Source organism: Phyllopteryx taeniolatus, chromosome 14, assembly GCF_024500385.1.
Source record: "Phyllopteryx taeniolatus isolate TA_2022b chromosome 14, UOR_Ptae_1.2, whole genome shotgun sequence".
In the NCBI taxonomy this organism is placed as follows: domain Eukaryota; kingdom Metazoa; phylum Chordata; class Actinopteri; order Syngnathiformes; family Syngnathidae; genus Phyllopteryx; species Phyllopteryx taeniolatus.
In genome coordinates, this window is record NC_084515.1 from 10,516,608 (window position 1) to 10,533,982 (window position 17,375).

The following is a 17,375-nucleotide window of genomic DNA, read 5'->3' on the forward strand; positions in this document are numbered from 1 at the left end:
CAGAGGATGTACTTCCTGCAGCTTCTAAGAAAGCACGGCCTGCCACCGGAGCTGCTGAGACAGTTCTACACAGCGGTCATCGAATCAGTCCTGTGTTCTTCCATCACAGTCTGGTTTGGTGCTGCTACGAAAAAGGACAAACTCCGACTGCAACGGACAATCAAAACTGCTGAAAGGATTGTCAGTACCCCCCTACCCACCCTTGAGGACTTGCACGCTGCCAGAACTAAGACAAGGGTGTGCAAAATCCTCTCGGACCCTCCACACCCCGGTCACCAGCTCTTCCAGCTCCTTCCCTCAAGTAGGCGCTACCGATCAATGCAAACTAGAACTAGTAGACATTCCAACAGCTTCTTCCCTCTTGCAATCAACTTCTTGAACAGCTAACCTATAATTCCATTACAACAAGCTGGCAATTTTTTTTTGACTTGAGTTCGTTGTCACATTTCTGTGGGGCCAATTATGTATTACTCGTGCACTCACTGTGGTTGTCTCGCCATGCTGCACTATTTGCATATACTGGCCACTCATGCCAGAGTAGCATCTGCTCCATTTGCACACTGATTGAGGAGTATCTGTAACATTTGCACAACCAACATTGTCCCAGATTATCCCACTACTCGTCACTTTAAACCGCATACACTCCTTTTTGCACAATTGTTTTTTGTCAATGTCTTTATGTCTCCAAAGTGTTCTGTAAATTGACTGTCTGTTGTACTAGAGCGGCTCCAACTACCGGAGACAAATTCCTTGTGTTTTGGACATACTTGGCAAATAAAGATGATTCTGATTCTGATTAAGGTTGTGGGTGTATTTGTTGCATTCGCAAAAATCTTAGTTTTTCATGTATAACTACAATAAAAATTACTTTTGAGGCGTTTGACGACTACACCTACTGAATAACTGAGGAGCAAGGCAGGCTCTGTTGTGGGTACAGAGATGGACAGCGTTATGGACAATCAACGGCATCCGCTGCACGCCACCATCTCCAGGCAGAGGAGCAGCTTGAGTGACAGGCAGCTGTCACAGCCCTGCTCTCCTGACAAACTGGCAGAATCCTTCCTTTTCCCCATGCCATGCATGCGGCTTTTTAATTCCACCCTGGGAGGGAAACACTAATATCACATCCCTCAACTCTGTACTTAACTGTCAACATCTTCCACACTAATCATTATGCACCTTATTGGAATTATGACTTTATCGATCTATCCATCATGAAAAACACTGTTACCCGGTGTTTAGCAATAATAGAAATATGAGCCATATCGTAGGTCTTTGATATTTTTGCTCACCTTACATTTGTCATAATCATTCACCACTAAATTCACAACAAACGTGGCCCCCTCTAACCCCCCGGTTTGTGCTGCCTGCATGGAACGTGCGACAAAAGACACTTGAAGGGTGTAAAACATTAGGTAACAGGACTGCAGTACTAGGGTAAAGTTCACTCTGCAGGGCCACCGTGGATCACGTGACTGAACGCGCCGCCGTGATTGGCCGAGCGTGGCTTCATATTCGAGTGGGGCGGAGCAGTCGGGTACTTGTCTTGTATTGAAGCAGCAGCTATGCTCTTGAATAGGGTGAGTGGCTATCCTGTTTTTGTAACGTTGCTCATGTGTATATTAGCCCAACCAACATATTCGGTCACTTTGAGTCAAATAAAGGTGGCTAACTTGTGCTTGTCAATGCCCACACATGCGAGCTAACGAAGTAGGTTAACGTTAGCTTGTTTTTAACGTCTGTTTTAAGGATGTTTGACGTTGAAATGTGTTCCGATAAGTGTATTCGCGACACCTGACATACTGCAGTGATGGTTTCAATAGTACTGGACTGAAGTGTGAATACCACCACTTCCAGGTACTTCGAGCGGGGGTGCGCTGCGGTGTTGCCCGGCTCCAGAGCTCCAGTGCCGCGGCCACAGAAGCCAGAACTTCAGGCGGGCACTCTGCAGCGGCAACCGGCTTCTCGTTTGGTTGGTAATCTCAACATCTTCGCTTAATTTAAACGAAGCGTGTTTGTCCACTTTGTTACTTGATTTGATTGGATAATTAAGAAACACATTTGTCCAGCCACGGTTGGGAAGAGACAACAAGGAAATCGCTTAGCCAATCGGAAGCCTGAAGAAAGTAATTTCAGGAAAAGGCAAAACATCAGGGGGGAAAATGGACCGTGTCAAAATTTGAATTAAAAATAAAATAAAACAGCCAAAGTGTAGATGAATAGTGAAAATAAATATCCCAAACTATGCCTCCCCCCCCTCCAAAAAAACAAAACAATGTCATTTCAAACTTGCCCTTAAAATTAAGGCTTGCATATGCTTTAAGTTTGGAAAGTTGCATCTTTTAAAAAAAATATTTACAATGTTTCCTATTGGCTCATCTCTCTTTTACTAACTGCTTCACATGTGCAACAAGAGAGAATAAAACACTACACCTCCTGCATGCTAAATGTGCATACTAAAGCACAAAAAAATATGTGGATTGCCACGACTGTTGAAATAAATGTAAATAAGCTAGTTTTGTGAATTGGCTGCGCCACTGTAAAATGTAATGATACACCAGTCATTCAATAAGCTTTATTGTAAATTGTACAGTTATGTTTCTGGTGTAATTGAGCATTCTAAAAGGAAAGGAGTTATTAAAACAATCAAATTGTCTCAAGGTGTGAGGTACTAAGTTGAGTAGAGAGTGAAGGCCTGGAAGTTTTTTTTTGTTTTTTTTTAAACAAACGCATGCTTAATTGAGATTCGGGAACTAAACTTGTTTTAACAATTTATTTGTACTTGGAAAAATAAAAATAAAAATCACGTGGGAGTATATTGTATATATTTTTGTGACTGGGACTCATTCATATGCACAAGGCTGCAGGAAATTAAATTTCTCCAAGTGCTATTTAAGTTAAGTGACAACCATTTATGACATCAGTTATTCAGTTCGGCAAACGGTGGGTGGTGTTAGCTGTCAGCGTGACATACTAACTAGCTGAAACATTGTTAATTTTTCATCAAAAAATCAGTTGCCCAGTAGAAAATATATATTTTTAACAATCTTTTTGCTGTCTCCGTCACGCAGAGCTAACAGATCAACAGCGAGAGTTCCAGCAGCTAGCTCGCAAGTTTGCGCGTGAGGAAATTCTCCCACACGCGGCACAGTACGACAAAACCGGGGAGGTGAGTCTCTTTCTAAACTGTGGTGTGTAAGATGATTTGTAGCATTACAGTTTGACTTGTGTTGTATTTCTATTTGCAGTACCCAGTACCTATCATCAAGAAAGCTTGGGAGCTTGGTCTGATGAACGGTCACATTGCAGAGCAGTATGGTAAGTTTGAATAGTGAATTCACAGCATTTTTTTTTATTATTAACTGATTTTTTTAAAATAAGGTGGAATGGGCTTGTCCATCTTCGACAACTGCCTCATCACGGAGGAGCTGGCCTACGGTTGCACGGGAGTGCAAACTGCCATCGAGGCGAACTCTCTTGGCGTAAGAGCTCTTGAGCATGTCTGCTCATTCCCAGCCAAATATTTCCAGTTAAATGTGTTGTTTGAATAATGAAGCTGGTGATTAAGACTCTCTGTGCCTTCCAGCAAATGCCTGTTATAATTGCTGGCAATGAGGTGCAGAAGAAGAAATACCTAGGGAGGATGACAGAGGAGCCTCTCATGTGTGTAAGTACCTTCATTTAAAAAAAAAAAAATAATAATAATAAAAAAATCACAGTGGAGTCTTTTGGAAGGTTTTTCCCTGAATGAATGTAGTCTACAAAAGAATTTCATGGGCTTGCTGCACACTGAGCAACGCAAGGGTTTTGCAACTAGTTTTTATCTGGGTGACTGTTTGAGTTTTGCTGCAATTTAGATAATAGGGAAACAATGTCTTAATGGCCAATACAGTGATGAGTCAATTTCGTATCGATCCATGTTGGCATCACATAAATCCCAAAGAAAAAGCCCACCCCACTTTCAATTAATCTCCTTAGATCTCTGCACTGAAGACCTGAATTTTCAATTTACCGTTGTATACCTTTTTAAACTTGTGCACGTTGTTGTGCCGCAGGCATACTGCGTCACAGAGCCTGGAGCGGGCTCGGACGTGGCAGGTGTCAAAACGCGAGCGGTGAAGACGGGCGACGAGTACGTGGTCAACGGCCAGAAGATGTGGATCACAAATGGTGGCAAAGCCAACTGGTTTGTATTGAGCACTTAAGCTATGAAGTTGTGATCATCCTAAAGTACGTCTCTATCTAGATTGTCGTCTTCTGTTCCCAGGTACTTCCTGCTGGCGCGCACGAACCCTGATCCCAAATGTCCCACCAATAAGGCTTTCACCGGCTTCATTTTGGATGTGGACACACCTGGAGTTCAAATAGGAAGGAAGGTAAGATGTTGGCTTGCCATTTAACCAGTTATTATTTATGCAACTGCGAATGGGGAGAAGTCTTCATTTATGCACTTTGTTTTTACACTGAATACCCTGAAATAGTTTGTTTGAAATTGGTTAAAATTCATGTTATAAGGAGACTTATTATGCAATCCATAAAGCTCTCAGGTCTCAATTCTTCAAACTACACAAAGGATGAAGAATTGCATTGCACTTAACAGGTCTAAAAAGGTCTATACTGTACAATGGTGACAATGGACAACTATTGTTTACTCTAAATGAGTCACCAACTCACTAATTGGCACAATGTTGCCACCAGATGGCGCCAAGGTAATAGTTATTGCTTTTACCAAAGGACAAAAACAGCAGTGAATAACTGCTAATAATAATTAGTTGCACCCAAAAATGTGCAAAAGATGTATTGTCAATTATTTCAGTATACACACTTTCTGTGACATTTTTATTTGGTGTGCTGTGAGATTTTTTAATATAAAACGTACTTTAGCTCAAATAGTGCTTCCCCCTCTGCCAACTGCAGGAAATGAACATGGGCCAGAGGTGTTCTGACACACGAGGCATCACGTTTGAGGATGTGAGGATCCCGAAGGAGAACGTCCTGCTCGGCGAGGGGGCTGGGTTCAAGATCGCCATGGGTGCCTTCGACAAGACCCGGCCTCCTGTAAGTCACATTACGCCCAAGCCACGTGGGTGTTTTTCCCCCCCTCTTCCCCTCTCCTCCCCTTCCATTTAGCTAATTGGATTTGCTGATTGTTACACAGGTGGCAGCTGGAGCCACTGGGCTGGCTCAGAGGGCCCTCGATGAAGCCACCGCTTACGCTCTGGAGAGGAAAACGTTTGGCAAAGTGATTGCTGAGGTTTGTTCCCAAGGGTTATTTAATGGCGTATACTTTATTGTAGCCTGTAGCCCCTATAAAGCAGATATGGCATAATTACAGTGACATACTAAATGACATTTTACCAGCAGTGTAAAAGGATGTCTTCTCTTTTCTGGCAGCACCAGGCCGTCTCCTTCCTGCTGGCCGAGATGGCGATGAAGGTGGAGCTGGCGCGCATGGCGTACCAGCGTGCCGCCTGGGAGGTGGACCGCGGCAGGCGCAACACGTATTACGCCTCCATCGCCAAGGCCTTCTCCGGCGACATCGCCAATCAGGTGGCCTCGGACGCCGTGCAGGTGTTTGGTGGCAACGGCTTTAACAGCGAGTACCCGGTGGAGAAGCTGATGCGCGACGCCAAGATCTACCAGGTGGGTGTGGCTGCGCGTGATGGTGCAATTTGTTTTGCAGCAGTGGGAGGTAACAAATACTTTATTGTACTTAATTGTTTTTCTCTCAGGTGTCTATTTGACTACTTTTTACTTTAACTTCCTAAGTTTGCAAATGACTGTACTCATTAGGTTGTCAAATTTAGCTTGTTACTTTTAAGAGTGAAGCGATTGTCAATTTTTTATTTTTTTTATGCCAAGTAATCAAAACTGGCATAATTGACAGTAAAAATTACATTTTGTAGTAATGTAAATTTCAGTCTGTACTTTTACTTGAGTAGATGAATTAGTACTTCCGCTACCAGGGTATTTCTTTTTTTTTTTTTTTTTTTAAACACATCTGTACTTTTGCAATGCTTTGTAACATTTGCTGCTTTCTTTTGTAGATTTACGAAGGCACTGCTCAGATCCAAAGGCTCATTGTGGCCCGTGAACACCTAGCAAAGGCCAAGAAATGAAACTGTTGAATAACATATTTGTATAAGTGTATGAAAATAAAGTATTGACCTTGCATATAATTTGCCTTGTCATCACCTGATTGCCTTTCTATGTGGAATTCAGATGGGAAGTTCATACTGTTGTAATGCTTGACTTTTTTTTCAGTGCTTAATGCAAATGACATACACATGCGGCACCAGAATGCAAGTTGAATTATGAAAAGCCTATGTACAAATGTTATACTTGGGGGGGGGGGGGGGGGGGAGAATCATGTCTGCATTGTTTTGCTACAAATGTGTCCATTACCATGTAAAACTTGTGCAAATAAAGCTTTCTTGAACAAAAATTTTTTTTAGGTGGAGTTCATAAATAGGGTTTCATTGTATTGCTGCCACTCCACTCAGACTAACTGGTGAATCTGATAACATACTGCAGGCCCACCCATTAAAGGCACACAGCCACACATGAATATTACGTACCATGCATGCAATTATGCTTTAGAAAATCTGTTTTGTTCTGTTCACTCTTAGACTTGGTGCTTTTTTTTTTTTGTAGCTTTCAATGAGGAAACTAATTTATACAATATGTGAAATACATATAACTTGAAAAATGGCAAATCCAAAAAATTGTTTAATAAAACTTGATTTATTAGTTCAGTCTCTCTGTGCAGAGCTGTTATCAGAATCATCTTTATTTGCCAAGTATGTCCAAAAAACACACAAGGAATTTGTCTCCAGTAGTTGGAGGCGCTCTAGTATGACAACAGTCAACTGACAGGGAACACTTTTGAGACATAAAGACATTGACAAAAAGGTCACTGAGCAATAAAGGGTTGCTAGTTATCTGGTAATGCCGGTACATTTTTTTTTCTTACATAATGCGTGGACTTTCCCAGTTTCCTTGACTACAGCTTCTCTGTGGTAGCTCCTGGATCCTCACTCCAGTGTGAATATACAACAATTGAGAGCCTTGATCACTTTGCGGCAACAAACACGCCCTCTGTGTTGTGTGTCCGTATGTGTGTCGTGAAAGCCGGCCTACAAGTAAAGCGATTCCCACACACTGAGCAACAAAAGGACTTTTTTCCTGTGTATGTTCTCATGTGTGACTCCAGGTGTGACTTTTGATGGAAGGCTTGCCCACAATTTGAGCAACTAAACGGTTTTTCTCCCGTGTGCGTTCTCATGTGCATTACTGTGTTTGACTTATGAGTGAATGTCTTCCCACATACTGTGCAAGCGAAAGGTTTTTCTCCCGTGTGGGTTCTCATGTGCGTTCCAATGCTGTCTTTTCGAGAGAATGTTTTACCGCAAACTGAGCAACTATAGGGTTTTTCTCCAGTGTGCATTCTCATATGTGATAGTGACCTTGACTTTTGTTTGAATATTTTACCACAGACTGGGCACCTGAAATGTCTTGCTTCCGTGTGTTTTCCCCTGTGTGCTGTAAAAAGGGGCTTTTGAGAGAAAGTTTTTCCCCCCACGTGGGTTCTCTTGTGTCTAAGCATGTTTTGTCTTCTAACAAATCTTTCACCGCAAACTGAGCAGGTGAAACATTTTTGACGCTTTTGCTTAGTCTTCTTCTTCTGACCTTTCCACTCTACACCGCTGCTATAGGTTTCTTCCATGTTGTCGCTGTCTGACAGTGGAGCGAAGAGGTCTTCCAATGGCGGCCCTCCAGGGTGGTCTCCACTTGGACTGCGAGGAGGAAGCTGTGACAGCTCTGCATCATTTTCACTCTGCGTAGAAATTCCAGTCAGTGGTAAGTTGCTGACATCAGCCGCCTCTTCATCCTTAACATGGAGGGGCTGTGGATCCTCCACTTCCTCCTTCACATGAGAGGCTGTGGATCTTCTCATTAACACAGGGGGGCTGTGGATGCTTCTCATCCAAACAGGAACTCTGCAACTGCAGCTGAGGGGGGTGACCAATCAACTGCTGGACATCTACAAGGCAAGGTAAACACAGTCTCGATCAGAAGTTATGTTTTTCTAAGTTATGTACTATTTCTATAGTCATATGACAACTAGGTAACGTTCCGATTGGCTGGTTGGGAAACTAACATGTCGGCCATTATTGTTGTTTATGATCGCTAGTTTTAAGTTATTTGTAGGAGCTGGGGGGAAACGTCCTCTTACATATTTACACATACGGACGTTCTGTAAAATAAATGAACTGTTGTAAACAGTAAGTAGAAGTTGAGTGAACCGACCTTCGACGCGTAGCACAATTTGAGTCTTGCAAACTGCTTCCAGTTGTTGTCTTTGTTGCTCGTTCTCCTCTCTCGCTCGGCAAAGTTCCTCCTCGTACGACGCTAGCGTCTTTTCAAACAGTCCGAAGATTTCATCGGCGGCCGCAATGAGTCGCTCCCTCACCAATTCTTTCAACATTTTGACGTCGGCTACAGCTGCACCTCAACGACTACACTGACTTCTTCTTTGTGGTGTTTAATGGACTGCGGTCAAGCCAGCCTCCACTCGTAAAGTAGCAGTCAAGCCAGCCGCCCCTAATTTTGTTCATACCAGGCATTACGGTAATAAGACGCCAACTCGCGACGAAATCCACCTTCAAAATAAAAGCCTCCCAATAATACGGACGTCAATGCTCTTCGGTTAAGGAATGCAACCAGCAAGGTTAATATAATTGACTCTTGAGATGCATTCAAAAATGTAGTTTATTTGATATATTATGAAAAATAAGTGGTAACTGGACTGCACTTATATATATAGCGCTTTATCTACACCATCACAGTGCCCAAAGCGCCTGACAAAGCCTCACATTCACACACACATTCATAAACCAATGGGCGACTGCTGCCATGCGAGGCGGTGCCAGGCCCACTGGGAGCAAATTAGGGTTCAGTGTCTTGCCCAAGGACACTTCGACATGTGGGCAGTCGTAGCAGGGATTCGAACCTGAACCCATTGGTATCGCAAAACAAGTCCAGATCTGTGTGACAGACCACCAAGGACTCCACCAAAAGAGGTTTGATGGAGATCTGATATTGTATTTCAAAATAAAAGTATATGAAAACTGCATATTTTGTTGTCATTACCCATGACTGAAAAAAAAATCTGTTAAAAAAAAGAAATCTGAGATATTGCAACACCGGTCCAGTTCTGGGGGGCACTGCTCAATCCCAGGTCTCCAACAAAAGAGGTCCCACCCAAATCTGATGTGGGCATTTCAAAATAAAAGTTACCTCAACCCTGCATAGTTCACTGATTTAAAATATTCATTTTAAAAAAAATCTATGAGATATCGTAACACAAGTCCAGTACTGGGGGACACTAAACCACCCCAGGTCTCCAAAAAAAAGTGGTCCCACCCAAATCTGATGTGGCATTTCAAAATAAAAGTTACCTGAAATTAGTATTTTCCACTGTCATTACCAAGGATTTCAAAAATTCATTTTAAAAAAATCTATGAGATATCGCAACAACCAACCAAATCGGATGTGGCATTTCAAAATAAAAGTGACAGTGAAATATGCATATTTCAGGGGACTTAAATTATTAATTATTTTAGGGTGGCTTTGGCTCAGGAGGTAGAACAGGTTCGAATCCCTGCTACGACTGTCCGCATGTCGAAGTGTCCTTGGGCAAGACACTGAACCCTAATTTGCTCCCAGTGGGCCTGGCACCGCCTCGCATGGCAGCAGTCGCCCATTGGTTTATGAATGTGTGTGTGAATGTGAGGCTTTGTCAGACGCTTTGGGCACTGTGATGGTGTAGATAAAGCGCTATATAAGTGCAGTCCATTTACCATTTATTTTTCATAAGATATCAAATAAACTACATTTTTTAATCTCAAGATTCAAATGAACTTTGCTGGTTGCATTCCTTAACCGAAGAGCATTGACGTCCGTATTATTGGGAAGCTTTTATTTTGAAAGTGGCTTTCGTCACGAGTTGGCGACCTATTACCGTAATGCCGAGTATGAACAAAATTAGGGGCTGCTGGCTTGACTGCTACTTTACGAGTGGAGGCTATCTTGACCGCAGTTTTAATGGCGGTCGGCAAATGGCGTTTAGGTGCATAATCGCCACCTACTGAAGTCAGGATTAGGGTTTCAGGCCAGGGATAGGGTTTAAAGACAGTGTTAGTTCAAAACGTATACGTAAAGTAAAGTATTGTATAATCATTATTTGCCCGGTGGCATTTTGTTTAACACAACGTCACATGCACTTTGTCTTCCAAGCTGGAGGTGGCAGCCAAGTCCCTCCCGTTTTTCCGTCTGCCTGTCACCGCTGTTGACAATCATCGAAGAAGAACAGGACGCCGAAGTATGATCATGCGTCAATTTTCAGCATGGTAAAACAGCATTTATTTGTCTATCTTCTCGTAAAGTTTTAATGGTGACATGTTGCTGAAATCAAAGTACGCGTCCGTATTGCTCCGTTGAATCCAATTCGGCCCTCGTAAATTGAAAGCGAAGGTGGCAGCTAAACATGGTTAGCATTTGGGCTAGCATGTAGCGCTAGTTCATTAACTGTGTTTTTACAATGAAATGCTCGAGCAGAACATTTTTATACTGCAGCGATGCTGTACACCGTAAACGTTTCTCGTGTGTTTTAATGTCAGGGTACGCAAGTGAAAGACGTCTTCATTAGCCCTGACGCCCCCCACACTCTTCTGCTGGACAAACATGCAGACTACATCGTTGCATACGGCTCCAAAAAGGACGACTATGTGAGTATTATACGCAATTTATTTCATAGGTGGCGTGGCAGAAAAACTCCAGCATTGGTGGCACAAAATAATCTTGGTTCAAAATCAAATCAAGGTTTTGAGTTTGGGTTTTCAATTGATAAATATATTTTTTTAATTGATCATTTACAGACATTGTTTAACTGACAGCTTTTCAAATCATCAGAATTTCAGCCTCGCAACAGTAAATATTCTCCCATTTCTGTAGTTTTCCATGAAAGCAGAATGATTATAGACAATTGCAAACATACAACAGATGTTACAGACCAAAGCGGTAACGAAATTTTAATCAATTTATGTTTGTGCATTTTATGCACTGTCAGTTTGAAATAATGTCCCCTTTTAAAATAAAGTGATGGAAATAAAAAAAGATGTTCTTTAAAATCCGATTCATCGATTAATCAAAACATAATCGACAGATTAAATGAGTATATAATTGTTAGTTTCAGCCATAGTTTTAAGCCAAGGTTACTGTTTCAAATTAGGATTTTAAATCATGGCTAATGTTTCAAATTAGGGTTCCAAGCCAGCATTAGGGTTTCAAACCACAGTTGGGATTTCAAATTAGGATTATACATTATGATTCGCTGATGTGTCAAACCGTGTACAGTGTAGTGCCAGCTACTGGTGACGAGGACTTTCTCAATGTCAGATTTATGTATTTGTTTGTTTGTTTGTTTGTTTGCCTTAAGTGTCAGTGGCTGGTATGGGCAGACTTTACCAGTACCTGATTCTTTGAAATAAGGGAGGTAGGCTTGATACTGTTACCTGGATATTGGTACTCGCCCATCCCTAGTTAGCATTCCAAAATAGCTGTTTCAATGCATAGTTAAGGTTTCAAATTAGGGTTTCAAATTAGGCCTTCCATACTGGGTTAGGGTTTCTACTTAGTGTTTCAAATTAGGATCTCAAGACAGGCTAGTTAAGGCAGGCATTTATTTTTCTTAAGTGAATGTCACAGACTGATTGGAGCAGGCCAACCATTTGAGTCGAGGCCACTATTTGAGGAAATATTGTGGATGTGCGTGCGCAGGAGTACACGCTGTCCGAGTACCTGCGCATGAGCGGCATCTACTGGGGTCTGACGGTGATGGACCTGATGTCTCAGCTGCCCCGCATGAACCGGCAGGAGATCGTGGACTTCATTACGGCGTGTCAGCACGAGTGCGGCGGCGTCAGCGCCAGCATCGGCCACGACCCGCACCTGCTCTACACACTCAGCGCCGTGCAGGTGACGGGACGCACACACGCACGCCACGTCCTGAGTCACGTTGACTCTATGGTCTCACCGCTTCCCCCCTCCTCGGCAGATTCTGTGCTTGTACGACTGTGTGGATGCTTTGGACGTAGACAAAGTGGTGGAGTACGTCAAAGGGCTGCAGCAGGACGACGGCTCCTTTGCAGGAGACAAATGGGGTACGGGACCTGTCGTTTGGAAATAATCATCAAATGAATTGGCATGGCTTATTCACTCAGGGAAACATTGGAACAATATGAATAGTACAGTTAGGATATCAAAGTATGGGTTGAACTCAGGATTAGAGTTTCAAAGACAAGATTACGGTTTGAAATTGGGGATTCAAAACGGTGTCAAACGTTAGAGTAAGGGACAAGACCAGTGTTGGCAAGTCAAATTACTAGGATTTGGAGGCAAGATTTGGGGTTCAAGTTTCAAATGAGTTTGAGTCTTGAGTATGACACATACTAATGTAAAAGCTGTAAAAAAAAATAAATATATTTTTAATCTGGATCTGCTCCAGATTGCTGCAGTAGCAACATATTCACCTGCTTGACACCTGTCATGAGAGCAGGTTGTGTTTAGTTGATCTCATTACATCTTCCCTGGGAAAACATTTTGGAACTTGTGAAAGCCTTGTCTGAGGACGGAAGTTTTCATTTATTTTACCTCCACAGGAGAAATCGACACAAGATTTTGCTTCTGTGCAGTGGCCACCCTTTCATTGCTGGTGTGTATTTTTATGCTAACCTTCTTTAGCAAGCACAAGTCCTCAAACATAAAATGGCGGCCATCTCTCTGCTCCCCTCAAAAAGGGCAAGATGGACGCCATCGATGTGGACAAGGCGGTGGAGTTCGTCTTGTCCTGTATGAACTTCGACGGCGGTTTCGGCTGCAGGCCCGGCTCAGAGTCTCACGCCGGTCAGGTAAGCGACGTCCTCACTCCTGCCGTTATTTTCAGTTCAAGCAAGTGCTAGTCAATCACTTTCCTGCCAACCGGAAGTATTCCGACGCCTGTTGTTGACAAACATTATGAAACAGTCTGTAAGCGGAGCATCCGGTTTTCCCAGATTTACTGCTGCACGGGCTTCCTGTCGCTGACGGGCCAGCTGCACCAGCTCAACGCCGACCTGCTGGGGTGGTGGCTCTGTGAGAGGCAGCTGCCGTCGGGGGGCCTCAACGGGCGGCCCGAAAAGGTTCGCTTCCTCGACGTGTCGCTCTTGCATCGTCATCTTTTATAATCTGCTTTTAGACTTGACATAGGTTTGTTAAATGTCCACTTACAGACAACTGATTAGGTATGTATACACAAGATAATGACCCTTAAGAGCCGTTCGTAATATTTTGCTTAATTAGCTACACGAAGGGGTCAAAATATTTAAAAAAATAGTTCCCAGTAATAAACACATGGTCAGCCCTTAATAGACCAGCTAATATTGAATGATAGGAAATTCTACCCCCCCGCCCCACATATTGTGGTATAAAAATATTTTTTCTTTATTTGAAAGAAAAACAATTTTTAAGTAATTAAAAGGATAGGTTTTATTTTTTGTAATTAAAAGTGTGTTTTATTATTAAAATGTATGAAAAACTTACCATGAATAAAATAGAAAATTGTAAAAAATTATTTAACAACTATTTGTGTTTGTCAATACTGTATAATATTTGGATCTGTCGATTTAGTAATAAAATAAAAAGTAGTAAAAATAGTTAAAGTACGTTCAAAATGTTTTGGTCTATTTCAGCTTCCTGACGTTTGCTACTCCTGGTGGGTTCTGGCTTCCCTCCGGATCATCGGCAAGATCCACTGGATCGACAAGGACAAGCTGCGCTCCTTCATCCTGGCCTGCCAGGACGAGGAGACGGGAGGCTTCGCCGACCGGCCGGGCGACATGGTGTGCGCAAAAGTGGCAACCCTTCTGACGCGTCATCATCGCTAACTCGCTTTCTTGTGCGCAGGTGGACCCTTTCCACACGCTGTTCGGAATCGCCGGCCTCTCCCTGCTGGGCGACGAGAAGATCAAGGCGGTGAATCCCGTGCTGTGCATGCCCGAGGACGTGCTGCAGAGGCTCGGCCTGAAGCCGGAGCTCCTCAGCTAGCCCCATCTTATGCTAACCTGTGCTAGCGTCTTATACTCGCACAGTGAACATTCCTGTATGCGGTGACTTGGTCTGATGATTAGTTTAAGAGGAAACTTATCATGAAACGTTGTTTAAATCCTACAACACACTAGGACTTGTTTCTGACACCTTACCTAAAGCAGCTGACCGACGCAGATTATATGGTTACTTAAATGATGAAATGTGACCTGAGCGCCCCATTTTATCTTGTCTTTTGTCCAAAATCATTTAGTGTGAATATGAATATGTAACTTATTTGTTTTATTTAGCAATAAATCTCAGATGTTCTCCTCAGGGAGTTTTGCTTCTGTTCTGTCATGTACCGGAAGATAGGATTGTTTCCTTTCGAAATACGCCATCCTACATGTAATACCCCCATACTGCACTAGGGGGCACATTTGGACATACTGTAGTTATGGACATTTAATGTTACAACTGGCCATAGTAATTGTATGTCAATCAGAATCAAAATCATCTTTATTTGCTAAGTATGTTCAAAACACACAAGGAATTTGTCTCCGGTAGTTGGAGCCGCTCTAGTACAACAGACAGTCAATTTACAGAACACTTTGGAGACATAAAGACAAAAAACAATTGTGCAAAAAGATGCAGAGTCCTCTAGACTCTTGAGTCCACAACCATAGTTGTGGTTGTATTGGACAGTAATTGTAGTACGGGACATAATAATGGCCGCAATAGCCACAGTTATGGACATAGTAGTGATAGTAATAAACAGTGACGGTAGTACTGGGCATAGTATTGAAACTAGTAGACATAATTGTGGCAGTAATAGACAATGGTAACACTGGAATCGGGCTGCAACTAACGATTAGTAAGTGATTAATATGTTGATTATTTTTACAATGAATACAAAAAATAATTTCCATCCCTATATTTAAAATGACATAATTTCAAATAGTGCAGAAAATGCACAACCATAAACTGAGTTCCTGGTTTGGTACTTGTCAGAAAATAGGCAAAGACATTGATTATTGTTTTCCAAAGAAAAAGCAGATGCTTGCAAATTGCTTATTTTGATCAAAGACAAATCAGTCTGCTTTTACTACAGAAATTGGAGAATATTTACTGTCAAGACTTGAGAGGCCGAAATCAAGAGGATTTGGACAATTTCAATGCCTCTAAACGATTAATCGATCATCAAAATAGTTGATGAGTTTGATAATTGATTAATTGGCAAGTATTCGATTAATTGTTGCACCTCTATTCTGGACAGAATCATGGTAGTATTGGGCATAATGAGTAGTCATGGACATGCAGTAATCATGGTTATACTGTACGTAGTACGGGTAGTAATAGTCATGTTAGTAACAGACATCGTTATGGACATAGTAATGGTAGTCATGGTATTTATGGGCATAGTAATGATACTACTGGATATTTTTGGTAATTGATGCTATCATGGTAGTATGGTAATACTGGACATAGTCATGGTAGTGATGGATAGTAATGATAGTAAAAGAGATTATTGGTAATATTGTTCATTACTAATGGGCATTATCATGGTAGTACTGGGCAATTGGGCAGTAATGGACATACTACAAGTGTTTTTTGTCCATTCCTACTCATTGTAGAGCTATACAGCTCATGATAATTGCCATGAGAAAATTAAATTTGAAATGTCGGAATACCACCAACAAGCAGGGTTTTCCGCGAAAAACGGGGCTTTACTGCAGTCACGGCAGTAGGCCTACTGGTTGAGTGTTTGTTTTCACGTTGCTGACAGTAATAATAGCACAAGAGGACTAATGCATTGGGGCCTAGCTAATTAACGGCTAATAAATTCCCCGCTACTGTTGTCCTTGTCAATCAGACGACGAGGCTGTCCGATCACCAGGTGTCAGCAACATGATGACGTGCAGTAATTGCAGCGTTGAGCTTTGACGAGTTTGGGACGCACCACTGACTACTCATTGCTTGTTCTTATATATTTGTAGACCGTGTACTGTTTGTGTGTTCTGGTTGGTTGTTTGCGGCTGCCAAAGCCCAACGGCTCTCATTAGTGAGCGGGGAAGCAGACGAGGAAGAGGAAGTTGTAAGGGGAGGCGTGAGTGATGGTGGATGCAGGATATTGAAGGGAGGGAGGGTAGGATGGATGTCCTCTTTCGCTTTGTTTGCCATGGACGAACGCCGGCGATTACAGAGAGCCATCCCTCTTGTTGTCTCTATGCTACAATACAGCAATTCAAGAGTGCTCTAACGAAAGGTAACAAACTAGCAAGTGGTGAATCCAAGAACACAACTTGAAAGTGGCCAGCATGAGGGTTAGGGGTTCAAATTAGGGTTTCAGAACAGAGTTAAGGTTTCAAATTACTGGTAGGGTTTGAAGGCAAGATTAGTGCTCCAAAACAGGGTTTGAAATCATGATTGTGGTTTTAAATTGGGGTTTTAAGACAAGGTTATGCTTTCCAACCTGGGTTTGGGGTTCATATTAGGGTTTAATGTAAAGGTTAGGGTTCCAAATTAGGGTTGTAAACCAGGGTAGAGTTTCAAATTAGGGTTTAAACCTGGGTAGGGTTTCAAATGAGGGCTTGAAGACAAGGTTAGCGCTCCAAATTAGGGGTTCAAGTCAGGGTATGGTTTCAGATTAGGCTTTTAAACCAGGGTACGGATTTTAAATTAGGTGTGCAAACTAGGGTTAGGGTTCCAAATTAGGGTTTCAAGACAAGCGTAGGTTTTCAAATTAGGGTTTAAACCAGGGCCAGGATTTCAAATAAGTGTTAAGGTTCCAAATTTAGGTTTAAAGCCAAGGTAGAGTTTTGAATTTGGGTTTCAAAATAAGGTTAGGGTTTAAAATTAGGGCTTCAAGCCAAGGTAGGGTTTCAAATTAGGGCTTTAAACTAGGGTAGGATTTTGTATCAGGGTTCCAAATTAATGTTAGGGATCCAAATTTAGTTTTAACGCGAAGGTAGGGTTTTGAATTGGGATTTCAAAAGAGGGTTAGGGGTTCAAATTAGAGTTTAAACCAGGGTTGGGGTTTCAAATTAGGGCTTTAAGACAAGGTTAGGGTTCTAAATTAGGGTTTTAAACCGGGGTAGGGTTTCAAATTTGGCTTTAAATTAGGGTAGGATTTCAAATTAGGGTTTCAAATTAGTGTTTGGGTTCCAAATTTAGGTTTAAAACCAAGGTAGGGTTTTAAATTAGGGTTTCAAATTAGGGTTAGGGTTTCAAATTAGGTCTTGATGCCGAGG

The 17,375-nt window shown here is 42.2% G+C and overlaps 2 protein-coding genes across 4 annotated transcripts; both read left to right on the forward strand.

Moving 5' to 3' along the window:
* The first annotated feature begins 1,472 nt into the window (after positions 1 to 1,472).
* Positions 1,473 to 6,179, forward strand: acadm (acyl-CoA dehydrogenase medium chain). Its single transcript, XM_061797174.1, has 12 exons — positions 1,473 to 1,580; positions 1,858 to 1,972; positions 3,072 to 3,169; positions 3,249 to 3,318; positions 3,382 to 3,482; positions 3,587 to 3,667; positions 4,056 to 4,186; positions 4,268 to 4,376; positions 4,918 to 5,058; positions 5,159 to 5,254; positions 5,395 to 5,643; positions 6,048 to 6,179. The coding sequence occupies exons 1-12, from the start codon at positions 1,566 to 1,568 to the stop codon at positions 6,117 to 6,119; spliced, it is 1,278 nt and encodes a 425-aa protein (XP_061653158.1). The 5' UTR covers positions 1,473 to 1,565; the 3' UTR covers positions 6,120 to 6,179.
* A 1,745-nt stretch (positions 6,180 to 7,924) lies between these two features.
* rabggtb (Rab geranylgeranyltransferase subunit beta) lies at positions 7,925 to 14,460 on the forward strand. Of its 3 annotated transcripts, XM_061797176.1 has the most exons (10): positions 7,925 to 8,056; positions 10,300 to 10,412; positions 10,683 to 10,790; positions 11,842 to 12,039; positions 12,119 to 12,224; positions 12,723 to 12,775; positions 12,861 to 12,971; positions 13,116 to 13,241; positions 13,791 to 13,940; positions 14,005 to 14,460. In XM_061797176.1, the coding sequence occupies exons 2-10, from the start codon at positions 10,410 to 10,412 to the stop codon at positions 14,143 to 14,145; spliced, it is 996 nt and encodes a 331-aa protein (XP_061653160.1). In that variant the 5' UTR covers positions 7,925 to 8,056; positions 10,300 to 10,409; the 3' UTR covers positions 14,146 to 14,460. The 3 variants fall into 3 exon arrangements, with proteins under 3 accessions (XP_061653160.1, XP_061653159.1, XP_061653161.1); XM_061797175.1 differs by lacking the exon at positions 7,925 to 8,056 and having other exon boundaries at positions 10,083 to 10,412; XM_061797177.1 differs by lacking the exons at positions 7,925 to 8,056; positions 10,300 to 10,412 and adding an exon at positions 10,423 to 10,552.
* The last annotated feature ends 2,915 nt before the right edge of the window (positions 14,461 to 17,375 follow it).

What these genes read in the sequence shown, in the direction of transcription:
- acadm (XM_061797174.1), top strand. An exon ending in GGCAACCGGCTTCTCGTTTG is followed by an intron (nt 1,973 to 3,071) that starts GTTGGTAATCTC and finishes TCCGTCACGCAG; the next exon opens with AGCTAACAGATCAACAGCGA. An exon ending in TTGGCAAAGTGATTGCTGAG is followed by an intron (nt 5,255 to 5,394) that starts GTTTGTTCCCAA and finishes CTTTTCTGGCAG; the next exon opens with CACCAGGCCGTCTCCTTCCT.
- rabggtb (XM_061797176.1), top strand. An exon ending in TGGCCACCCTTTCATTGCTG is followed by an intron (nt 12,776 to 12,860) that starts GTGTGTATTTTT and finishes CCCCTCAAAAAG; the next exon opens with GGCAAGATGGACGCCATCGA. An exon ending in TCAACGGGCGGCCCGAAAAG is followed by an intron (nt 13,242 to 13,790) that starts GTTCGCTTCCTC and finishes GGTCTATTTCAG; the next exon opens with CTTCCTGACGTTTGCTACTC.